This window comes from Squalius cephalus (assembly GCF_949319135.1).
Source record: "Squalius cephalus genome assembly, chromosome: 21".
NCBI classification, from domain to species: Eukaryota; Metazoa; Chordata; class Actinopteri; order Cypriniformes; family Leuciscidae; genus Squalius; species Squalius cephalus.
Genome location: NC_137142.1, coordinates 31,583,433 through 31,611,031, shown reverse-complemented (window position 1 = coordinate 31,611,031; position 27,599 = coordinate 31,583,433). Strand labels below are relative to the sequence as shown.

Below are 27,599 nucleotides of genomic sequence, written 5' to 3'. Positions count from 1 at the left end.
TGTAATGTTGCTAATTTAGCTTGAAAAAGGTCTGCAAAACACAAAGTCCCTCCAGCGGGAGTTCTTCTCTATATCAGTGTCACTGTTTCTGAACTCCCTGAAACACGTCCATTGTAGTGTTGAGTTTTCTTCCGGAAACGTCACAATATTCCTCATTTAAATAATTCCCAAACGCAAAAGACGGAAGGGCTAGATGAGTTAGTTAGTAGTGTGTAAAAACACGTGGTTATGGTGAGGGGGGTGACATTTCCCAAATACTCAAAGCATTTGACCAATAGCAACACACTGGTCCAGCCGACCAATCAGAGCACATTGTGCTTTTCAGAAGGAGGGGCTTCATAGAGACAGGAACTAAACAGCGTTACTGACACACTGGGAAGACAGGTGCTGCAAAATATGTGAAAAATAATGTGTTTTGAACATTCAAGACTTCTTAAAAGGGCATAATAGGTCTTCTATAATGAGTTTATAGTCAAAGGAAGGATAAAAAGATGACTCAATCAGCCCAACACAGCAACATTAATAGCATATAGCCAATAGCATGACTTTGGGGCGGAGCTATCTTTTTTCTTTTTTCTTTTACGACCAATAGCAGATGAATACCCTGGAAATCCAGAGTTCCCGCGGGAGCACAAATTGAATTTGCTCAGCGAGTTTACTCTGGCGTCGAGTAATGATGCTCATTAAATATGCCCTTGTATCCGAGCTGCACCAATCACATCGAGTTATCTGATATAGGCGGGCCAGAGGCGAGCTAAACAGATGACGACAGCGCTGTGACGTCCAAGTCATTAGTAAACATTGCAAGATGGCTATGGATGAACAGCAGTTGTTTGAAACGGCTTTGGCCGCTACAATGAACGAGTTAGACTTGGCTTTTTATCTAAAAGAGGAACAGAAGACGGCGCTCGAATCCTTCCTTTGCAAGAAGGGCGTTTTTGCTGTTTTGCCGACCGGATACGGCAAGAGTCTAATCTTCCAGTTAGCTCCGCTGGTAGCTAAGCGTATGGGGCTTGTTGTGATTGGTCGTAGTGTTATCCAATTGCGTGCAGTGAGATTTTCAAATGCATGCTTGGGGCCGCCCCTCGAGCTGGCTGATCTTCATTAGTCGAAGCCAGACCATTAATCTTTCAGATTTGGGTCTGGATTTCCAGGCTAGCAGATGAAGGGAGTGCTTGAGAAACCTGTTTGAAAACAGCCATTATTTTTGGACTTCTGTTTGGTGAGCTAAGAGTGTGGAAATTACACACTTCAGCTTCAAGTAGGACACACGTGCTTTTGAGCTCCATCCACAGCCCATAATTCACAAGACAGAAAGAATCAGAAAGATAAACAAGAGGGATGACTGAAGTCGTCGAGTGGATCATACCTCCTTTAGTAGCCTGCCAAAACTCAAATGCCAACCGGAAAGCCTGAGCCACCGTTAACGTCACCGCCTGAGCCTGAGACAGACGGGGAATAGGGAAGAGAGGTTTTAATGCCACATCTCTTGTCATGGGAAGAAAAAAAAGCACATTGCTATCTGTTTCTATGTCAGAGGAAGTGTGGTCTTAACGTATAACTATTTATAGACAGAAGGAAAGACAGAGTGTCTCTGACACACAAACATATGAACACACACTCACCACTTTCCTCTTGGTGCAGAGGTACGCGTGACACTCCAGTGTTTCGTTGCGTTGACTCTGAGCGATGTAGGCGAACACTTTATCATGCATCTTATCAGCTGTGCAGTACGATATCCTACAGACAACAAATAAGCAAAGTCAATCTAAAGACAACCTGTGTAAAAAAATACTCTACCATTCAAAAGTTTAAGAAAGTAATACTTTTATACAGCAAAGATGCATTAAATTGATTAAAAGTGACAGTAAAGACTTTATTTCAACAGTAAAGATTTTTATTTCAAATCAATCCTGTTCTTTTGAACTTTCTTTTCTTCAAAAAATCATGAAAAATAAAATATATTAAGCAGCACAATATATATATACAGTTCAACATTGATAATAATCAGAAATGTTTCTTGAGCAGCAAATCATCATATTAGAATGATTTCTGAAGGATCATGTGACACTGAAGACTGGAATAATGATGCTGAAAATTCAGCTTTGATCACAGGAATAAATAACATTTACACAAATATATTCAAATATTAAACAAAATATAGAATAGAATATTCAAATAGAAAACAGTTACTTTTAAATTATAATAATATTACTGTATTTTTGATCAAATAAACACAGCCTTGATGAGGCTTTCAAAAACATCCAAAAATATTACCGACCCCAAACTTTTGTGTACATATAAAGTCGGCTTCAATTATCTGAGAACAACAGTGAAAATACAAGTTTTGAATAACAAATAACACATTTTATTATCAGCATAATGATTACAGTTATTTAGTTTGTGTGATTTTTGCTCACATGAACAAAACCTGATGATCACGTTCTCCAGTATGATCGGAGAAGCTCCAAAAAGCATCTTGAGCTTCAACTAAAGCAAGAACTGGACATGAACCTGCTCACATGATCAACGACACATATTTACTGTCATTTGGTCAGTGATCTAAAACTTAAAAGATTTCTGTTTATCTACAAGGGGAATTAAAAAAAAATCCAGATGGCCTCAGATTGGTTTCTATCCAGTATAACACACCCACTGTGTACATCATCCACCACTAAATTACTTGCACACACACCCGTAAATAGCAGAGCATGATGTCACCTCCTCTGAGATGTAAAAACGTCTACAAGCAGTGTTGTGTTCTCTATGTTCAACGCTCCATCAGCACTTTGACAGAAAGCTGACCCACCAAACCATAACACACACCCACACACACGCGGGATAGTCTGTCTATGACTGCATGGTCTCTGGTTTCCTGTTAAGATCTCTCTGTAAACTCATGAACTCCACCAGTGTTGATCTCTCCCCTCGGCCTTGAGTGACAGCTGGCTCAGCCTATCAGAGGGCAGACCCACAGCAGGAGGGGCGGGACTAATGATGGATGACCACCATCTGTCCGGTTTCACAAGTTCACACACATTAAAAAAAAAAAATCTCTGACTCTCACACACACACACACTTCTGTCTGAATAGGACCAGTAGTTTATGCTAATTTTAAAAAAGAAAAAATTAATTTAGGGTCAGAAGTGCATTTTCTGTAAAGGGACAATATTTGCACCCTGGAATCGATTTCTTGTATAATATATATATATATATATATATATATATATATATATATATATATATATATATATATAAATTGTACAAAATTATTACATTAACAGAAACATTTATTTTAAATTACTGAGCATTTGAGGGAAAATGAACTGAATTGTTATGAAAATAATGTCACAATGAAAAAATCGTAATATATGTCAAAATAGTAACATTTAGGCTGCATTGTCTTTTTCCTTTTGGTTTTAGGGTGAAATGAAACCTGGACATGTTTTCATGAGAATGACCCACATAATTGGAGTATTGCTTGTGTAACTGGTGTGGAGAGAGAGGCTGACACCTCCCTCATGTTTATTCATTAGCGTGTGCGAGCGCCCAACAATAGCTGAGGTCCCAGGTGAGGGTCAAAGAGTGTGTGTCTGAGCCTCAGACACTCTAAACCAATCAATACAGATCACTCTCTCTCTCCGTTTGTATGAAAACAGAGCAATCTTCAGGTCGCACTGCTCTAAATGATGGATGGCAGAATATCAGGGGGCAACAAACACTCCTCTCTTTTTTATTGCAAGAGGCTATCGAAAACCAGTTCTTATTAGAACCAAAATAATTTCCATGACATTTGTACACCTCTGTACACGTCGACGGCGATATTTGGATCCTTGTTATGAGTTATTAAAGGTAAAAAAACAACAACATAATGACACGATTTCCATCTCTAGAGAGACAGAGCTCAGACAGTGTGTGACATGACAAACAGGGGACTCACCTGTATATGGACACATTCTCTATCATCTGGTTTGCTCTGTCGTAGAGAATAATCCCTCGAGGAGAAACCTTTAGCGTCACCTTCTGAAGCTTCTTCCAACCACCAGCTTTAGCCTGAGAGAGAAAGAGACAGAACACTTGGCTTTATCAAGCAGCCGTCAAATGATTTTAAAGGGATACTTCAACGATTAGCATTATGCTTTGTATCAGTAGAAAGAAACCCGGTAGTATTTTATAGTAGTAACAATATAAATGTGTGTCATCAGCAAACAATACCATTTTTAATATTTTAGAACCTTTACAAATATCATCTATATATACACAGTACAAACAATTTGGGGCCTAACACCACAAGTAACTGTCATTAGATCCGATTTAATATTATTTATTTGTACAAACTGATCTCTGTCCTCAAGATGACTTCTTAACCAAGAGAAGGCTTTTCTTTCGAACCATCTTTTCTTTCATCTCTCTCTCTCTCTCTCTCTCTCTCTCTCTCTCTCTCTCTCTCTCTCTCTCTCTCTCTCTCTCCTCTCTCCTCTCTCTCTCTCTCTCTCTCTCTCTCTCTCTCTCTCTCTCTCTCTCTCTCTCTCTCTCTCTCTCTCTCTCTCTCTCTCTCTCTCTCTCTCTCTCTCTCTCTCTCTCTCTCTCTCTCACACACACACACACACACACACACACACACACACACACACACACACACACACACACACACACACACACACACACACACACACACACACACACACACAGTTTGGTATGCAACTGATTTTTATTGTTGATTCACAACAATCTGGAGTGTTTAATAACCTCAAAACAACCTTACATCATGAAAGGATCCAGCCTGTTCAAATGCACAGAACCACACCCAAAAAACCCCTGAGACACACACACACACACACACACACACACACACACACACACACACACACACACACACACACACACACACACACACACACACACACACCCATTAGCACCACTTACAAACCATTAGAGACAGATTAGAACTTAAAAGCATCAAATTCTACACTTTTGTAGCTATTTTCCCTGAAGTTCACTTCATAAAGGTTTAATAAAGGTTTATATGCATTGATGGTTCCATGTAGAACCTTTAACATCCACTGAACCTTCACCTTGCACAAGAGGTTCTTCATAGTGGTTCTTTATACTGTAGATTTAAAGTCCCCCTGTGGTGAAAATCAAGATTGTAATGTTGTTTATATCATATGTCTATGTGGTGTTTTTAATATGCTTTAAGACAAACCATGTGCAAATTCATAATTCAACACCATTGTTGAGTATTTTCGCTTTAAAACTGCAGTGAACCAAAGACAGTCTCAAAAACACAGTTTGAAATCGCTGGTGTTTCTGACGTCACAAACTACCTTGTAACCAATCAGGTGAACGTGTGATCGTCAACCAGTGGATCTCTGAGCTGTGTGAGTGAGTGGAGGCGGGGTTAATTAGCATATTCATAGAACAATGTATACTAAATGAGGCAAGGGTGTAGAGTTACATTCAAGCTATTTTAAGGCATGAAGACATTTTTTCAAGGAAAAAATGTTTAAATATGTATTTTTGGTGATTAAAGATGAGTTTAAAGGGATAAAATTACTGACTACAAGCGGACTTTAAAATGTTCTTCACACTACGAAAACAGAAGCATTGCTTACGCACATGTAAAATAACGAAATCCTCAACATTAAAAAGCATATAAATCAAAACTGCCTAATGTTACTGAATGATATGTCGACCCAGGACGAGCTTTAGGACTGTGAAGCTTTAGGGGTGTTGATGGACTTGATCTACTCCATCTGTGTTTTGATCATCGTTCTGAATCCGATCCGGACATAGTCTTTGACAAAGGGCAATTTTCTCAGCTTTTTGTTCAAAATATTGCTTTTTTTTAAAGAAACTTACCCACATGCAAGGGTTGATAAAAAAAGAATGCATGAAGCTAGAATAAATAAGCAGAGGCTCTGTTCTTTCTTTTGAAATATTGCATGTTCAGATATTCATACAACAAAATATTTGGGGGCCATGAAAGTTTTGTGAAATAATAACAAATGCTAGCCTGATTAAAACCAGACCATTCTCAGTAGTAACTGAGTTATGGTCTGGGAAAGCTTCATTAATAACTCATTTCCAAAAGGGCGTCACCAACGGACATCGCTCAAATGCCTCTGGGCGCAATTGGATAGACCTAAAACCAATCAGAGCGATCGTCATCGTGTAAAGCCATATGCTGTGTCCCAATTCGCCTAAGTTACACTACGCCATAAAAGTATGTACTCATTTTGTGAAGAAAAGGTATTTAACTTTGAATGTGTAGCAAAAAAGTAGGCAAGCTTTGGGACATACTACTTCGTCATCTTTATCGGACGGATCTGTCGCGTGCATCCTGTCACGTAAACTGCCCTGTTAATCATCTTGTCACAGTTAAAATCCTCTATTAAATCTAATTAAATTTCCTACCGTTTCGGAGAGAAATGTAGTAGCACGTTCATCTGCCAGTGGGTCTTTCATGGAGACTGTCCTCATGTGTTTGCAATTTGAATATAATAATGCATTTAAAAGTTGAACGGACGTCGCTCAAATGCCTCTGGGCGCAATTGGATAGACCTAAAACCAATCAGAGCGATCGTCATTGTGTAAAGCCCGCCCCAACGTTTCTGATTGGTGCCGCGATTTCGACGGATTAGAAATGGGCTTGAATGAGCTCTTTGCCAGACTACTTGCAGAGCAAATCTAAATTTGCCGGAAGTTGTCTGGGTTTTCCCAGGCTAAAAAAATGCTGGCGGCGGCTGGCAAAAAAAAAAAAAAAAAAAAAAAACACTGACAGGGAAAGAAAGAAAAGTTAAGAACAGAAATATTTCAGTTTTTTTTTGCTTCCAAATTTCACATTTAACTCAATGTGTTGCTTGCTTTTTCACTGTAATTGTTTGTGAAATTCACTAGCAATTGTGAGTGAAAATTGTTTCTACACCAATTTTTTTGTCAGTGTGACGGGGTCGGTTGGTGTACATGTGTCTTACTGTGGCAACGATCCTCTTGACAGCAGCGGCCGAGAGCTCTTCTCCTTTGGGTTCCTCCACCAGTGTCATGCCCAGATACTTCAGCTGAAACACCATCCCCTCCAGCAGCGTCTCCCGTGTGTCCGTCCAGTTCTCTGGCAGCTCTGGAACACACACACACACACACACACACACACACACACACACACACACACACACACACACACAGGATTAACATGTGCGTGCATGATGCAAACCTGGCCAAAGACATGGCAACACACTCATACTAATGTAATGTGTGAATCTCATGAAAACATGTCAAGGTCACATTTCACCTATAAATACAAATAATGGAAAAGGATAAGAAATTATATTTTACAATTATGTTTTGCATAAATTACTAAATTCTCCAAACATGTTCTTGACACTAAAAAAACAGCACAGAAACACACTGAACACACACATGCACGCTCATTATCTCAACAAATAAACCTGCCAAATACTAAAGCAACTGAATGAATAACACATCTACATATGAAACACATCACACAATCCTTCATTAAAACACACCGTCTTCAATCAGGACTTTTATCCTCTGCTTTTTGATCGACACCTGCACCGGAGATAAACTCACGTCCACACAAAAAAACTGTGTTTATATCCATAATAACAGTAACCATAATCTGTCCAATATATGTCCACCTGGACTAAAGTGGGCATGTATAGTGTTGCATGCATTGGTTTAAAAACACAGAGTGTCTATTTACACTAAGAGGAAAAAGCCCGCCTTGTTGGCAGAGGCTATTTACACTAACTCCAGAGTAACTCCAGTTATAACGGAAAAATAACGGAAGCTGCTGGATTGTCAACAATAGCAATAGTGTAGGGGTAAGACACTGAACACACACATAAACCCCCACACATTGCCCTCCTGTTCTGTCTGATCTCAGACAGCAATCAATGAGTGTGTGTTTAACCCCACGTCAGCATTGGCCTTTGACAAAGGTCAAGTTCAGGGGTCAAGGACACACATCTAATCCGCTCCTCTCCACAGTGTCTGCCTTATATATATCAACCTTGCTTAATGCATCTCAGCATGACAGAAAGCAAGAAAAGAAAGCAATAAAGAAACCACAAAAGAAAGCAAGAATGCTTTCTTGCAAACAAACAAGCAAAAAAACAAACAACTGATAAAATAAACAAACAATAAAAGATAAAACAAACAAACAAACAAAAATATAGAACAAAAGGACAAACAAATGAACAAAACCAAGGCAAGAAAAAATAAATAAAACAAAGAACCAAACAAGCAAAAACAAACATAAGGAAGAACAAAAGAAGAAAAAAAACAATCAAGCAGCAAATGAACTAGGCTACAGAAATGAAAAATAAACAACTGAACATTCTGTGTGAAAACATTTTTTTTCTTTTTAATGTTTGCATTGTGAATCTGTAATCAAGGCTCTAAATGCATGACACGTGCATAAAATGAAAACTGATATTGATTAATGCTGATTTCATGAATCATTCATGAGTTTTTGGGCGACGGGTGGTCTCTGAAACCCTCATCAGAGATCAAATGACAGCGTCACCACATCATTCTGCAAACAAGAGTCAATTTTACTCTCCCAGACCTTCATAATCATTATTCCCCACTGTGACAGATCAATGTTATGAAATATATTCAGCTCATAATACTACAGTTAGCAGGTATCATCAGAACTCTGGTGTATATGGAGTAAATTGGGGTTTGTAATGGTGTAAATGAAATCAGTGTGTTTGTGCAAGCATGATTCATCTCCATCTGACACAGACTGACGCTCCTTTAACCCTCAATTAACCTTCATTATTTAACATAACTAAACGATGATGGGATTTCATGCCTCATTGGTTGATGTCTAACTGGTCAATCACTGAAAGTATGATGTATTTTGGACACAAATGTGGAAAACACTGGCGGAAATCGGAAGTCACAATCTGATTGGCTGGCTAAAATGTCTGTGGTTTTTTTTTGTGTGTGTGTGTTTTTAAGTTCACCCAGAAACAAAAGCATGTTTACAAGGTGCTAAGCACTTATGAGGATTTGTCAGTTTTGGTGAGTGGCTTTGAAATCTTTGAAAGATAGTCGAGTGTTTTGTATTGAAGTGCTTAGTAGCAATTTAACAAAATTTCCATACATTTCAATTAGCATATTCTGCTTTTTTTAATTTATGTCTGAGTTGAGACACTTTAAGGTGGTGGTGGTGGGGGGGGGGGGGGGGGGGTAATAAATAATTCAAATGACAGATTTATTTTCTATGGAAGTCTATTATTGCGGTCATTTATTTCAGATAAACCTGCTTTTAAACGGTGCATCAAAATAAAACAAACTGTAGCCGGTCTCGACCTCTCTTAGTAGATAAATAAGGATCACACTAGAATGAAAAAAGTCTAAACCAAAAAAAGTCTTAAAAGGCAATTGATATTCTGTACTATTATCGATTAAACTGGACTGACACTATCAGATAAGAAATTTTTTTAAATTGAATTGAACTGGACAATGACACGAACTTGCAACATTTAAACTGTTTTTGCTGTGAAACTGAATTAACACTGAACTGATTTGAGCTGAATAATAATATCTTCTGTATAGATGTATAGCTGCTTTATAGCTGAAATTGTATGTTTCATAATTAATTCATTTTGCAACGTTAAAGGTCCTTGCACACTGAGACCGAAATTTTCACATGCGTTTTTTCGTATCCGTCATTCGGTGGCTCTGAATTGTCAAAACACCATTCAAATGCTTGTTACGGATGTGAAAAACGCAGCAAATCGAATCCGATTTGAATATTTTTATGACGGACGAAAGTTTTGCATTTCAGACTCAGTGTGCAAGGACCTTTACACTGGTTTTTCTGTAATATTTATTGTATAAAGCGCTATATAAATAAATATGACTGGTCTTGATTAAAGTCGGCATGAAACAAGCGTTTTTTTCCCTATTGTGATGTACATCTGCTTCTCGAACAAGAAAATTATATAGGGCGGGATTTGTTTTGTCCATGGGGAATTGATTAGTTGGTTGTTGTTTATTATTGGTATCTCATGTGAGTGACAGGTTTTCCCAAAAAAACAACAACACCAAAACAAGATTTGTCCATTTTGATTTCATGGTGACTTTACAGAGACATACTTCGGCCCGGTCTCAAATGACGCCTTTAACCCTTGCTATACCCCTGTGTGCCGACTTCAGTGACATAAGCAAGTGGAGACCTATGAGGAAATAGCCAGGAACAGACTGACTTTAAGTCTAATAATTAGACAACTGATTTATTTTGCATCACACACCGCAGAGTCATACACAGTGTATCAGGTGTACAAGCACGTATGAGCCCGGTGTGTAAAGAATTGCACCCTGTAGCATGCTGGGATGCCTGTTGGATGACACAGGCGTGATGTGATTTGTGAGGGTCTTCCCGCTCCACTGAACATCAAAGCGGAGCGTGAGGAATCAGAGCACATCACACTCACACACACACACACACACACACACACACACACACACACACACACACACACACACACACACACACACACACACACACACACAGAAGTGCCAGAGACAACAAACAGTGAGTGTGAGAGTGTGTTTGAGTGTGTGTGTGTGTGTGTGTGTGTGTGTGTGTGTGTGTGTGTGTGTGTGTGTGTGTGTGTGTGTGTGTGTGTGTGTGTGTGTGTGTGTGTGTGTGTCTGAATGCACAGAGCTGCTGGGGTCATGAACATGAACCAGAAACACAAACATACATGACTGCCACTGACTGGATCCACACACACCCTTCAGCAATGATGCCAGATCAATAAATACATTTCAAGAACAGCATCCAGACAAAGCAAGATCATAATCTCACTGAACCTGTCAAGAGCACGTCCAGGTCATATATATATGAAGAAAAAAAATATATATATCTTGCATATAAATAAAGCCTATTTTAGAACCTACAATCAATTTTATTATTTATATTCATATATATTTTGAGTGTGTGTGTATCTGAACGCACAGAGCTGCTGGGGTCATGAATATATATGTATATATATGTGTGTATATATGTATATATATATATATATATATATATATATATATATATATATATATATATATATATATATATATATATATATATCTCATAGCATTAAAAATATTGATAAACAGTCTGACCGAGCACTAAATAAAAAGAGTGCTGTGGTCTCCAGAGCAGGACTGCAGTGATATGCCTTCATTAAAGGAAACCAACAGGGTAACCCTCAAACTGCTGATAGGAAAGAGGGAGGCAGAGGACAGCGAGAAACGAGAGATAAAGAGGAGGGAGAGATGTGACGGGTGGAGTAGAGAGGAAACAGAAGTTAGATTAAAGAAATCATGTCTGCCATGTTTACGGCTCCACTCATAAACAATCTTCAAAAGGAATATCGGCCGAAGATCCGCCGTTCCCTGAACACACGTTGATGTTTGGATCCATCAAAGTAACTGACTAATATTTCATAAACCATCATCTTAAATATTCTCACATACCAAACAACCATGCAGTCGGATGAACCACAAACACAACAGAGGAACAGGAGAGAACATATAGGGTGATATTTATTTTAATTGCATCCTTTATTTTATAAAGTTTCCTAGAAAGTGAATTATTAGTCGAGTTTTGCATTCATTGCTTGTCCTGTGATTTAGGAATATGAGACCAATTATATATATTTTAATAGCATTTCTGATTTGTTGTCAGATATCATGTTTTTCATAAATTATTAATTTTCATGTAAAGCTGCATAATATTAGAATAAACTGAAATTGCAATATTTGTTTTTTCTGACTGTGATATATATTGCATTATGATCAAATATGAAGTTCCACCTGATGACTTGAATAGCTCTATTTGGAGAGAATTGGTAATTCTAGAATGATTCTGGGAATTTTGTTGGGAAGATCTGCATAGAAAAAAAAAAAAAACAACTTTACTTTGTACTCTGAAAACTCAAGTAGAAAAACACTAAAGTTTACAGTTTTTTATTTACTGAATTCATATGACTATAAAATAATAATAATGAGAAAGCCAGTGAGAAAGATTTTATTTGATTGATTTTATGTGATTATTATTAAATATATTAAGAAAATATATTGTAATACTATTGTACTGTAAAAAAAAAAGTTATACCATTTCTTTCATTGTAAAATTACAATACTAATATTTACATCTTCATTTCTTTATTTTCAAACACTTTTCCATCAAGCTTTTATTTTGACAGGTTGACAGTAAATAAATAAATGTGCTGCAGGTTTCAGAGTGAATTATGTACAGTGTACTATTTAATATTTTTAAATAAATCAATTAAAATAAATATATGTGCTGTTTAATATTAAATAAATATATAAATGTAAAAAGATATTGCCCTTAGTTTCAGTGTATAGTTAGCCATTTCTGTTAACTTGTTACTAATTTTTCATTAGGATATCTTGACTTCAGCTTAACTAGTGTAAATGCTGCGGTTTGAAAGAAGAGCGCTCTCTCTCACACACACACACACACACACACACACACACACACACACACACACACACACACACACACACACACACACACACACACACACACACACACACACACACAGCTGAAGAGTGGGCATGTCAGATGAGGTTTCAGTTACAGTATCTGCAGGATGTAAATACTGGAGGAAATGTGGGTCAGTACGAGATAAGATCTACAGAAGAATTACACTCCCATCCTCAGACCAGCAGCCGATGTTAAACCCTGACAGCGCTGTCGAGTTCCTTCACATCAGACACAAAATACAGCAGAACGCATGGCTTCAGAAGAGTGTTACTTTAGTATCATTCATATCCTATTATAGTGTTTGTATATAGTTTGAAATAGATAATCCAACACTAATACATAACAGGAAGATTTAGGAACAGACATTACAGATACTCAGTTCATTCCTCCCCAGTGTCTATACTTTTCAAATTTAAGATGCGATCGATGTGGACAAACGCCTGCTTCACTGGCACATCTTCTGGAAGCGTCCTGACATTTCTAATTAATGGCTCACAATCTTTCAGTCATTGTCAGACATCTTAAAGTGGCCATTAGACTCAGATCCAGTTCCCAGCGATCTCTGGTTTTAATGTAGTGCTATCAAATAATCAATACAAAATGACTGCATGTGTTACACTCTTGGCACGAACAGGGGTATTACTTAACTGGAAGCAAAAGGAAAAAGAAAACACCCATCTTTTCTGCTCTGTCTGCATCTGTCGGGTACATAGACCTTAGTCAGGGAAGACGTCATATTGAATTTAACGCGGATGAAAATAAGGCTCTGAGGGATAGACTGAAAAGGACAATTCGCGCAAAAATGAAACTTTGCTGTTAGTTTTCTATATCTCAAGACAAACAAGATGTAGGTGTCTTTTTTCCTTCAGTATGTAAAGATTTTTTAGCTGAAACTGTGATCCTTGGTGATTCATATAATGCAAGTCAATGGCTACCGTCACTTTGAGAGTCAAAAAAAACATATACAGTCAAAGGAAAATGAATACCCGTGACTCTTGACGATACATTGAGGTCTTATGAAAACTAGAAGCTCGTGCCCCAGACTGTCGTGAACACATTCATTTGCGAGGCTGTGGATTACAGGTAATAATGTTGTAAAATAAAAAATGTTGTTTCTTGTAGACTGAACGTTTCGCTTCATAAGACCTCAATGAAGCCAGAAGCCAAAAGTATACATTTTTGTGCCCATATGCTTTTTTGACTCTCAAAGTGAAGAAAACTTTTAAAAACTGTTATAATGTCCACTGAATTTTTATTATTTTTTCATAAAGACCAAACAATCAGTGTGTTGTTACAACCATTGAATGCACCGTATTCACTCCCTCAAAGTCTCGATTTCATTCCTGTCAAAACTTAAATATGGCACTTCCCTGACTAACGTCTATTAAAGCTACACTGTGTAGGATTTTCTCCCATCTAGCGGTGAAATTGTTTATGACTACCAACTGAATATTACTTTCTAGCCCCTCCCATTCTGAGGGCGTTTTAACTCCTACGGTGGCCGTATTATGTCAAATCTGCCAGCAGTCGCGAGTAATCTCCCCCTCACATTCGTCACGGTGCCACTGAGTGTACAAACGCGAAAGACGAAGCTTGAATTTCCAGGTATGTCCCTCTTTAGCTAATATATTTTCAAGATGGAGGCGCAACATGGCTGCCGCCATTCGAGCGACTCGCTTGTATGTATCAGGGGGGCAATCATTCGGAAAACATTGAAGCTTCCCCGGGCGCCGACATTGATTAGAGGACCCCCACCTGCTGTTAGCATTCCATTGACTCCCATTCATTTTGGCGTCACTTTGACAGCGAATAACTTTACATCTGAGGCGTTTAAAGACTCCATTTGTCCATTATTTATTTCTAAAGAAACACAACAATGTATAAAAGGCTCCATTACCTTGTATCTTACGTTATGGCCCCATAGAAGCTGTTTTTGTAGAAATAGGCTAACGATTGCATCATAACCACGCGACTCTCTGTCGCACAGTAGAGAGATTACCGTATGGACAGGAGGAGAAGCTCACACGCAATCGGGGGGACGTGGAGGCAAAATGACACAATAATTAATCAGAATACTTAGGAAAAGTTGCTCCTGCTCCTAGCTCATGGACAGCTCCTACTCACACTCTCCGTCTCTGCAAGTTTCGGAAGGGAAAGATTCAGATTTCTCTTGGCACAGCTACTAGAAGACAGACGGGTTGCTCACGTCACATCTACGTCGTCAAGCTCAGTTTGAGTCTGCGCAGTACGCTCGGCCATCAGGAAGTGAGTGCTTCTAATTGACTTCACTTTTCTCCGTTGAATCCAATGGGGTCGCTGTGTCCATTTATTTTACTGTCTATGGTTTGTATTCTAAATGGCAGATTCTACGCTTACGAGAATACTTTATTAGTTGGTAGAAGTAATTACACATTAATGAGCACATATCATTTTGAAAGAACAAAGTGTTTTTTGCTAAGAATCAACTTAAAAAAATTACACAGTGTAGCTTTAATTTTATCTGGTAAAAATAAAAGGTTAAAAAAATGACACCTAAAATTGTGATATATTTGTGCACTAGCCCTTTTCTTTAGGTTTTATGGCTGACAGAATGAAGCCACTCATCAGCCTGTGCGAGTACATTATGAGCGAGTCTACGATCAGCAGGAACTATAGGTGATGAAACCAGCAGAAAGTCAGTGTGTGTTTTCCCATATCTGTCAGTCATGGAGACCCCGGAAGAAACCTCTGAGCTATTCCGCTTCTCTCAAGGAAAACCCCTTGTGTCCTGTTCACTTGATCCATTGGGATTAGGCAGGCAAACCCTCTAAATGAGAAAACTGTTGAGAGCTGCTGTTAGCAGGAGCGTCTCAGGCTCAGTCGGGACGCCAATGACCAGGCTTGACTGAAATACACAGTTCAAATCAGGTTTCAAAGGGAAACCAGTCTCTGATTTATGAACACATTGTTCAGGGTTCACTTTCCCAAACACATTATAAGCCAAAGTAGATCTTAGTACTATTACTATTTAGTTACTATTTTAGTTTAGTTTCTCACACAAAGGCGAGCAAGCCATATGGACTACTTTTACAGAGCTTTTTATGTTACTCATCATTATCCACAATTAGGCATCTTAGAAGGAATAGCCTTTGGGTCTGTCCCAATACCTCTCCTTCCCCTAGATGTTTGCCCTAACCCTCATATTTGCGCGCTCTCGTGTAGGGGTACGGTGTCCCAAAACTTTAGGGAGCAAGGGGGTTCTTCTTCTTATTCTATTCTTCCCTTAAAATCAACCCTCAAAACATAGTGAGGTCCGATGCAGGCTTAAAACAAAGTGGGAGTCGGCGCCAATGGCCTCGTGGTCAGTGCGCCAACATGTAGCGCCTTTGCGCTCGGGCGGCCCGAGTTCGAGTCCCGGCTCGTGGACCTTTCCCGATCCTATCCCCCGTCTCTCTCCCACCTCGTTTCCTGTCATCTCTCTACTGTCCTGTCACAATAAAAGGAAAATCACCAAAAAATAAAAAAAAACAATATACAAAACGAAGTGGGAGATGAAATTACCCAGAATACCTTGCGATGATGATATCTGCCGAGTGCTTCGAGAGAGTCTTCCCATCAAATATACATCTGATCTGGGTACGTTAACTTGATTTACGTTAAATGATTTAATCATAGACTGGATTTAACTATACGATCTGAATGTGTAGGTCTTATTTATACACAAACAACAGGTAGTTCTAGTTGGGCTAGCGTTAAATCATCAACAGCCGAGTTAAACATAACGTCAAAATATTTAAACAAATCGACACACCTGAAACAAATCCACAAGGCAAAGATGACGGCGAAAGCGTCTTCTGTTTTCCACGTCTTCTCTGTTGATTAATCAGACGTTGTTAACCAACACAGCCCACACAACAGACAACACAACCACTGGAACTGGCATTTTCCTGAACGAAAATAGTAGAAGGCTACTACCGTCCGAGCACGTTCGCTATGCTAATTTGCATATAGTGGTGTCCCATTTCATAGGGAAAGATCTTCACCCCCACTTCCCTCGTCGAGGGGACTTTACTGTCGAGGGCACTCAAAACCAAGTGGAAGTTTTAAGTGGGAAGAAATGGGACAGGGCCTTTGTCTATGATGCCTTAAAATGCTCCCTACATAAGCAGCTCACTAGGTTTTGAAACAAAGCCATTACATTCTCCGTTTCCACACGGCAAACATTAAATCCCGACCCAATTTCCTGGATCTTATTCCCAGGGTCAGGCCATCTCTCGAAGTCATCTCACTCAAGGCCCCCGTTTACATAAAGCTCTTGAGTCATTTTCCTGCGAGCGTCTCAGATGACACTGTAATCACTGACCTGTAATCATGTCCCCATCCATGCAGCGGCTTCTTCAGGATACGACCTCGCCGTCCATCACAAGACCTGCTGAATCACCATCCTGACTGTCTGAGGTTTGCTCTGATTACAGCTCTCGCAGTGCGAGCTCAGGTTTTACAAACACGAGAGCTGAAAATAACACTTAGATGGAGACACGCTCCAGACTCTTAAAAAGAGCTTTATGAGCCCTCGAGGAGTGTTCGGGAAGCCTTCATGACAATCTAATCAGTTTTACAATGCGCTTGGTGACACAGGAGGTGCAGAAATTCAACAGTACACATACAAGAACATGTTAAATGTCTATTTGCTCTGTGCCGTCGGACTCTCTAGGAATCTAACACCCAAAATCTGATTACTAAAACCCATTTGTTTTTCGCGATTAAATGAATATTCTGGGTTAAGCTTAATTTGCAGAATTTTCATACGTGACACAACTAGAGTCCGAGACGCAACAAAATCAATCACAGCCAATCAGAAGAGTGTGTGGGGGCGGAGTCTCTCTGCAAGCACACGGCTCTCGCAACCGCATCTAATTCGTAAATATTACACCATACATAATACAAATCGAGTGACCAAAAAATCTTTGTCATAGAATACACTTGTTTGCTCACATTGAGTTGAAAAGTTTGAACATTAAATACACAAAAACAACACTTGAGATTATCACGGTCATAATTTGTGCTGTCGTTCCAGCCACGATGCTGTAGAAAAATATAAACCTTTTTTTTTTTTTTATAAAATCGTCGCATATCACCGACAAAGACTCTGATAAACATGGAAAAGACACCTTTTATCGTGTATCGCATTGTGTCTGGTTAGGACACTGTGTTATAGTAAAGTGTTGGCTTTGTAAATGTCTCACTGTAACCTAGAATTTCTTTCTTTAAGAAAAGGACCATTTTCTTAAATCTACGATAAAGTTAAAAATAGACTGAAATGAGATTCAATTACTCAAACGCAGATTTACAAGTGCTAATGTACATTATGAAATGATATGTCCACTCTTGGACGATGGATGATTGGTTATTGTAACATTAAAGCTCTCTAGATATCAGCATCGTTCATTGTAAATCTCATATTGGCTGAACACTTATGAGCCACGTCAGTGTCAAAGAGTCCCTGAACGGCATTATCATTTTGTGATAAAGAAACTCTGAATCTTCAGAGCGAATGTGACATGTGATGCTACAGCGATTAGCAGAGAATGGAGTTATTGTCCATGAGCCCAACACTCACTCACTCACTGTAGACAAGCACAAAGCATGTTCAACTCAAACACACACACACACACACACACCGTACCACGTCAAAGCTTCTGTTCAGGGAAACAACTGACACAATACAACCAAACAACCACAAGCCAAATCCACCAGAATCAGAAGACTGACTCTTCAAATCAACATCAACTAGAGTCTCCTGCTTTCATAAAACCAGTCAAGAACATTAAAATAAATAATAAAATATTATATAATATATTTATTTAGTGAAAATTAACTATATTTTTAGGACCATTAAGATTTTAAATTTTTATTGTGACATTAATTTCATGACAACTGAGCACTTTTTTTTTTTTTTCAAATTTAATACATAAATATAAATAATATTAATGGTTTATGAAACATTATTTAAATCATATTTTTACATCTTAAATTGTAAAACTCACTCTTATACACCGAAGAGAATCACTATTCAGCATTAAGCATTATGGTAATAAAAATGTGCTTAATTGTCAACAAAAAACATCTCAGTGGTTGAAAGAAAAGGCACGTTCTGGACAGGTTTCTCCCCCTCACACAGACTGATTCACATTAGTGCTGATCACTGCTGACTCAGTTAACATCACACGTCTACAGAACTGATCACATGACCACCGCTTTTATCAGCAAAAAAAAGTCATGCGAGATTGCTGTGTTAACAAGGGCAACATCAATGCAGCAAAAGACACTTCGTTAACGTTAATCATTGGATCTACTGCATTTTAAATCCTAATGATGGTGATTTCAGGAAAAGAGATTTGGCCATGAAGCTGAAAATACACTGACTAGTGGTTTTTACAGAAGTATATTACATCATATAACCTCAGAGCTCATGCACTGTTCGAGAAAATGCTATTTCAGCCGCTGCCTTCAAAATGTAAAAGTTTAAAGTCACCATGTAATCAAAATTGACAATTCAATTTTTTCATGAAATATTGCAGTATTTATTATAAATGATTTATCCATGCACCTCATTATTGTATTTTTAAATACATGTGCCTTCATAATCATTAATCAAAATAACTTCCCCTCCCACATTCAGCGACATCTCTTCTCTGCTCTGATGACGTGTTTACTGGCGTGGGGGCGGGGCAACCTGGCTGTCACTCACATGAGATCCACCAATAGCAAACCACGACCATCCAATCAATCCCCCACAGACAAAAAAGATAAATAAATGTCTTGTTCGAGAAGCCGTTTCACTCTGATACGTCACAATAGGGAAGAAAAGACTAACTTCAATTTCACGCCGACATTAATTTAATGTCTTTGTGAAATTTACCAGTTATTTCTGAGTGAAAACTGTTTCAAAATTGAATTCAGTGTGGTAGCTCATCCACATATTTTGAAAGGTTGTTATCAGTCAAATCTGAGAGTGGGGTGTATGTAGCGCTGTACTGAGAGACGCATGCAGACAGAGGCTGCTGGGATAGCTCACTGTGAACTCAAGTAGCACAGATCATGCCGTCTGGGACCGAGAGAGATGGGAATAGCAGAATAGAAGGCATTGTTCAGTCAGGAGATAAAACAAGAGATGACAGAGCAGCAGAGGAGGAGGAGAAGAGAGATCTCACCCTGACACAGGCTGATACACACACACACACACATGAATATGTGTATTATGTAAACTTTAACAACAATGACTTGAAAATGTATGCAATTTTTGTGAAGTAAAATGTGTTTCCAGGGGCGTTTCATGTCGACTTGAAAAGGTAATTTTGATGAGGATCAAGCTGAGCGGATCAGTGGAGAGATGGTGTGTGTGTGTCATGAGACCCCATAAATAACATCAAGCTTTAAAGAGATTTGAAGGGCTCGGCACTGCTGTATTTAGCCTCAGGTTACACACACACACACACACAAACGTCTACAGGTTGCAAAAGGACACAATCAACAGGCTCTCTGAGGTTTGTGAAGACCTGCTGTGTCTTCATTTCATGAACTACAGTTTGGTGAATACACACTCACAGCTCGCAGATATGCTGACGAATCATTGCTCATGCAGAGGGCTGGACCATCTATAGCTAACAACATTACATCTCAATATTTATTGGATTTGCTGTGAAAAGGTGATTATTTTTCATCAGAGAAACAATCATTTTAACCAAAAAAAAAAATCAAAATATTGTAAAAAAGCAGTAAAAATCCAGTTAAAAATTATTTTTAATTAAATTAATTTTTCTACGCTGTTTTTCAAAACACTTTATTTTATATGCACCAATATATAGATGTTAAATAATACTAAAACACTAATATACACTAATATATTCTATATATTTTATAGAAAACAGAATAGTTTGGGGGTCAGTAAAAATATTTCTGAATTTTTTTTTTGCTCAACAAGACTGAATTTATTTGATCAAAAAAAACAGTACAAACAGTAATATTGTGAAATATTAGTACAATTTAAAATATGTTTTCCATTGTAATATATTTTGAAATGTAATTTATTCCTGTGATCAAAGCTGAATTTTCAGCATCATTACTCCAGATCCTTCAGAAATCATTCTAATGATGATTTGATGATCAAGAAACATTTATGATTATTATCAATGTTGAAAACAGTTGTGCTTCTTCATATTTTTATGGAAAACCATGATGCATTTATTCAGGATTCTTTGATGAATAGAAAGTTCAAAAGAACAGCATTTATTTGAAATAGAAATCTTTTGTAACATTATAGATATCTTTACTGTCACTTTTATATCAATTTAATGCACCCTTGCTGAAAATTAATTTCTTTAAAAAAGTCTCACTGACCCCAAATGGTAGTACACATATATTTTTACTTTATCATCTGGAAAAATTCCACATATACTATTCAAATCTTTGAGTCATGGTGCAAATGAATCACTGAATCAGAGTTTTGAATTGATTCACTGAAGCAAACAATTTGAACTGATTCAAGGAAATGAACTGAAATGACAACATCTGATTTATTTTGCTACTCTTATACTCACGAGTCCCAAAGACAAAGAAATGATCATGAAACACATCTCAAGACACTTTAAGAAACTTAATGACCCAATAACATAAATCCCAAGTATATTATGAATGCTTGCTACATCATCCATACACTCCTCTCATAACATCCCTTAAACATGAGAAGTTTACATATCCATCAATGTCAGTCAAACAGCTTCCTTACAAAATCACTTTCTTAATCTCTTACTGACCCTGATCTGCTTCCAATCTCCAGCAACACACACACCAGCATGAATATGAATGTGTGTGAGTGCTGTGATACTGACGATGTCTGAGGAGGTTAAATCTGTTTTTGTAAAGAGAGCTTTGATGGACACAATCTCCTTTACACACTGGCAGCGGCGCTCAGATCTTCAGACACATTTCACTGTTGCACATCCCAGCAGGAGCTCCAAACCCGCAGCGCTGGAAACATGGGAATTACAGACCCAATATTTTCATTCAGAGTCAACAGAGTCAGATTTATCTCAGGAAGGGAGTTCAGGTATTTGCTAGCTGCAGAATTCCACATTAACAGCAAACCAAATGCTATAAATATTCTGATATTTATCAGGAATCCTTTTACTTTTTTTTTTTTTTTAAAGTAAAAGGATTCCAGTTTTAAACTTGGACCAATAATTTCATAAACTATTCTGAATCTTTGCTGCATGCAAACAAAAGCAAGACCGATATAGTCTGATTCATCAAAAATAATTGGTGCTTTTAGACTCGAAATCAGTTAATGCAGAAAAACATATTTTCGGGGTTCCTTGTATAGTCAATTTATTTAACAGTAATCACTGTTGAAAATGTAAAAAATATATTTATTTTACCCGTTCAAAAACAGTCCGTTATGCTGCTTGATATTGCAAAATGGTATTTGTTATCATATATTTTAATTTATTATCATAATCGTAACATATTTTGTAGCGCAAATAGTTTTACTGTTTACTGCACTTTGTCATTCTAAATCAACCAGAAGTCTCACACATTAACCAACTACAGTGTTAGCTGTACTGGGACTTCTGCTAAACTTAGTCTGACTTAAGAAATAATGGCTTCATGTTTCATGTGACCCTTTCATCTGGCAGCAGTTCAGCTGATACGCCGCCGACCACAAGAGAGATTCCGCCTATCAAATCTACTGAGTTTAAGACTGACATCTCTGTGGGAAGATACAGCAGGAAATGATAGCTTTTCATTCACCCAACCCTGCGCTTGCACAAGATTACTGAAACCAACTGCCACTAGCCTGTTGAGAGCCCTTTCCACATCTACACGACTGTACGTGACTAAACGCTCAGACAGGAAATTATTACAGCCTTCAGGAATAATTCAATCTGGCCTTTGAAACATAATGGCATATTTAAAGGAATAGCTCACATAAAAAAGAAAATTCTGTCATCATTTATGAACACAAAAGAAGATATTTTGAAGAATGTGAGTAACCAGACAGTTGGACCCCATTGACTTCCACAGTAGAAAAAAAAAAAAAAAAAAAGATACTATGGAAGTCAATGGGGTCCATCAACTGTAGCTAAGCAATGCAGCTGTGTTTATCTGTATTTTACACTGGCTTAAAAATGACTCATCCAATCAGAGCTCAGAGTCAGAACCATCAGTTTAACTAAACATATTCTAGAAATTGTCATTAGAGAGCTGCAGGCGCCAAACGTGGCCACATAATCTCACGGTTCAGCAGTAGAATCTACAGTCCATCACGGGTATGTAAGTGCATCATGTGTTTAGTGTAAAAGTGTCTGTGGGTTTCAGGCGTCATGCCTTGTGTGTCTGCTGCAGTGAGACACATTTCCTGTCAAGACAAGCTCGAAAGCAACAGCTACTGTCTGCCGATGACTCTCACAGATGATGTGAGTAAATATCCTCAGAGCAGAAGTGGGATTAAGGGTGTGTTCATAAAAACGTTTGATAAAAACGAACCCTGGTGCGATTGCTATATGGTTCATTTGAGTAAGTGTGAACACTGCCATCCGAACCCTGATCACACAAAATGAGTTTGTACATGCATATGATACGCACTGGGTAGGTTTAGCAGCAGTGGTGTGGGGTTTGTATGTATTTTACGTTTGGTTAGGATTAGTGGTGTGGGATGCGTGTGTATAACACGCAATAAACTGCGTATCATATGCACGGAAAAACTAATTTTTGCATATAAATAGCACGATAAACAGAATGCGTGCAATAGATGTCACAAGATGCGACCCTAAAAAGGACAGAATGCTGAAGCACACCTGTTTTTTCTCTTCATAATCGTGATGTTGCCCATCACAGCTCGATATAGGCATCAAGTCACTTTCATTTATATATAGTGCTTTTTACAATAAAGAATGTTTCAAAGCAGCTTTATTTGTTTTGGCTGTACAGCATCATTGTACAGTTTAAGTAAGGTTTTGATTCATTCATTTCCATTGTAAAAATCATTAGTTATTAACTTCCTTTGTGTGTGTGTGTGATGGAAGTATTCCTGCCGGTTTTTTGACTCCTTTACACATTTTATAATCTCTCCACGGGTTACCATCTGGTAGAAATACCATCATACGCACATTAGTGATGGGCGATACTGCAAATTTCGGTATCCGATACCAAATACAGGGCCAGTATCGCCGATACCGATACCAATACTTTTTCATTTTAAAAGCATGCACTTGAACTTGTATGCACTTTCCTGTGCTAGAGCAGTGTGTCATGATTTATGAGGTGAATGCATCATTAATATGCTAAATCTGAATACGTTTTCATGACTACTAGGCCTAAATATTTTGTGATATGTGCTCTCAACTCGCCTGTAATTAGTCAGTGACTTTTACAAAACTACCCTAATTATAGTACTAGCCTACTAGTACTAACACTTTTGATCAATTTAATGCATTGATCCTTGTTGAATAAAATATTAATTTCATTAAAAAATCCTACTGACGTCAACATTTTGAACCGTTATGTACACCTTTGGTTTGTTTATTGCGAAATAACTCCCGATTGTTTCTCTGTCATCTAAGCAAGGCTTCGTTTCCCAAACACACTGGGCCTGTGAGCTCAGCGAAGCACCAGCATCGAACGCTCTCTGTGATTGATTGGTTTCGTCTTGTATCCAGATGACTAGGAGAAAAAGTTCTATCCTACACAATTATCCGCTAACATTCGCTTATTTTTCCTCTTAGAAGCTTATTTTACACACTGAAATGCGTGCTAAATGAATAATATATTTTATATTTTTATGTGAGGATCGATCCTTTTCGATACCACGTCAGTATCGAAGTATCGATACTTCAGGATCGATCCGCCCATCACTACCGCACATACAACGAGCACATTTATCCCAGAACACAGCATTGTTTTGGATATGCGGTATAAGTGCCGTCGCGAAATATGTCATAAAAGCCGACCAATCAGGTTGTGAACATATCCCTATGCCTTTAGGTTCGGTGTTAAAAATGTTATCTGAACACAAAGCAAACCAGGATTAATGTTGTTTTTTTTTTGTATTGGCCAAGCAAACCGAACTGCAATAGTCAACACACCATAAATGTATAGAAAAATGTGTCATTCTCCTGCAGGATGGTTGGATGAAGACACGGAACATTAGTAACAAACCGTAACACAGTCCACCATAACGTAAACATAGATAGAAGAAGAATCAGTTCAAATTATATTTATATAATATTTATTATATTTATGAGATAAGGGCACAAGAACAATTGAAAATGGCAACATTAGCGGGATATTTGGGATTTTTTTCTAAGCCCGGACATTCCAAGTTAAAGGTACGTTAATTAAAGAATAATTGAAGGAAACAAATATAGAATGATAAATTATATATATAATATATATATAATTTCACACTTATAATAATTTCACACTTTCTACAAATATACGTAACATTTCTTCAATGCTGCTGATGGATGACATATTTTGTTCATGATAACTGCTGATATGCCGATAATTTAAACCATGTTAATATTGGCCAATACCGTCATATGGTCACCAGTATATCATGCATCCCTAAGAACCCAAACATCACAGTGTGCTGACATCAGTCTGACAGCGAAGTGTGTTTGCGGAGGGGTTCCCCATGTGAAAGCAAACAAAAAGGTCACCAGGCAGTTAAGCTTGTTTTTGTGCATCGGATGGACTGAACTCTGCTGGAATGGGACTTACACACACTGAGATCAGAGACTGGTTGAACGCGAGCCGCTGAGACCAGCAGTGTCCGTGTGCACAGAGGTTTAAAGAAATACTTAATGAGAAAAATGACCATCTCTTAGTCTTAATTTATCCATCCTGACATTGTTTATCTCTTCATTGGAACCCAAAATTGCATTTTTGAAGAATATCCTGAAATGTTTTTGGATGTATTGGCTGCTCTTTTCAATATAATGAAAGCGAATGGGGACTAGGGCTGTCAAGCTCCAAAAAAAAAAAAAAGCATAATAAAAGTACATACATAACTTATGATACCATATGGCACCTTACACTATACGATAACTGTGTGGGAGGAACAGACCCCAATTTGAGTCTTTATTCACAAAAAAAAATGCATTTTGATGCCACTCACATGACCAAACAGAACCATTTTATGTGCTCTTAATGTTAATTTATATATATATAATAAATTTAAGTTCTTCACACACAAAATTATTATGTGGTTTAAGATGACGTGCAAGTAATATGGACCACTTTTAAGATGCTTTTATAACACACTAAAACATTTTGGAGCTTCACAGCTTCAGTCCCCATTCGCTTAAAGGGTTAGTTCACTCAAAAATGAAAATTCTAATACTCACCCTCATGTCGTTTTTAAACCCGTAAGACTTTCGTTCATCTTCGTAACACAAATGAATATGTTTTTGATTAAATCTGAGAGCTTTCTGTCACTCCATTGACAGCTACACAACTACCACTTTGATGCTTCAAAGAGTTCATACAGAGATCGTAAAACTAATCCATATGAATTGAGTGGTTTAGTCCAACATTTTCTGAAGAGATTTGCTCGCTTTATTTGATCAACAGATTGAATTTAGGCTTTTATTCACATATAAACATTCATCAACTCGCACATCAGTTGTGATAAACGGAAGCTCAAGCATGTTCGATTGACGTCCGAGAACCAATGAGGTTCATTCTTATGTTACGCAGCACGTTTGAGCTTCAGCAAGAACCAATGAGGTTCGTTCTAGTGTGCTATGCAGGTTCTGTTGATCAATGTTTAAATGCGAATAAAAGCCTAAATGAAATCTGTTCATCATATAAAGTGATCGACTCTCTTCAGAAAATTGACTAAACCAATCAATACATTTGGATTAGTTTATGATCTCTTTATGAACTTTTTGAAGCGTCACAGAGGTAGTTGCGTAGCTGTCAATGTAGGGACAGAAAGCTCTCAGATTTCATTGAAAAGATCTTCATTTGTGTTCCCGAAGATGAACGAAAGTCTTACGGGTTTGGAACGACATGAGGGCGAGTAATTAATAACAGATTTTTTTGGGTGAACTAACGCTTTAAGTATCGTAAACAGCAGCCAACATTCTATAAACGCAATTCACCTTTTATGTTCCACCGAAAAAAAATGAGTCATGGAGGTTTGGAATAATTCCTTTGAGGGTGTGTTTTATTGGAGCCGAGACAACATAGCAAAAGAAATTGTCAAGGATGGTGACAGAAAAAGAGAGAACACCAGAGGAAACCTTTCTTTGCAGTCTTACTTTTTCCCCCAAATAAAGCAAATCCATGTAGCCTACACCTAAAAAGCATTGCCTAGCAACAATGGGTTGCCAAATCATTCACATTCTACTGCCATGCTCTCTGTTAGCAACACACACCACCAGATTCTGTTCTTTCAGATCTGACTCCTACAGATACTGCTGTTCGTTTTTTTGAACCGGATTATACGAATCAATAATTCAGGAATCTGACGATAGTGATCTCGCTGTATGTTTACAAATCCCCCAAAAGAACCGACTCATAAGAGTCATTCGTTCGATAACCGCGTTACATGATCGCGCTATTTGCTTTTGATTCACTATAAAGAATCGGCTCAAATGAAGCATTCGCCTGGGAACCGAGACTGATCGCGCTGTAGCTTCAGTGAAAAACAGTGCAGGACATATACCGTCAAAAATGAAACGCCAGGAAAATAATTCGGATTTGCCATTTAGAAACAAAATCGGTTCTGAATAATAAAGGGTTCGAAACGTTTCTGGAGAATAATATACATCAATATATACAATACACACACTACAGTAATTAAAATGCGTGCTATTTCCTGAACATTGCACTAAAATGGATTTGACTATAGCGGACTTTGAAAACTTAAACCGTTCAGTCATTTGTTATGAAATGTCATGTGCAAATGCGAGTAAATTCCTGCTTTAGCATACAAGTTGCAAACAACTTTGACTCTGAACTTCAAACCAGATCCGCGGATATAAACAATATATATATCGGTCGTTCCCAG

General features: G+C 38.0%; 1 protein-coding gene across 2 annotated transcripts in view; it reads right to left on the bottom strand.

Moving 5' to 3' along the window:
* ldlrap1b (low density lipoprotein receptor adaptor protein 1b) overlaps positions 1 to 27,599 on the bottom strand; it is a 41,537-nt gene that overhangs the window by 13,632 nt on the left and 306 nt on the right. For both annotated transcript variants that reach the window (XM_079855448.1, XM_079855447.1), the window contains exons 2-5: positions 6,978 to 7,120; positions 3,941 to 4,053; positions 1,626 to 1,740; positions 1,370 to 1,442 (exon numbers count right to left, since the gene is read on the bottom strand). In XM_079855448.1, coding sequence (XP_079711574.1) covers positions 1,370 to 1,442; positions 1,626 to 1,740; positions 3,941 to 4,053; positions 6,978 to 7,120 — 444 coding nt within the window. The remainder of the gene's footprint in view (positions 1 to 1,369; positions 1,443 to 1,625; positions 1,741 to 3,940; positions 4,054 to 6,977; positions 7,121 to 27,599) is intronic.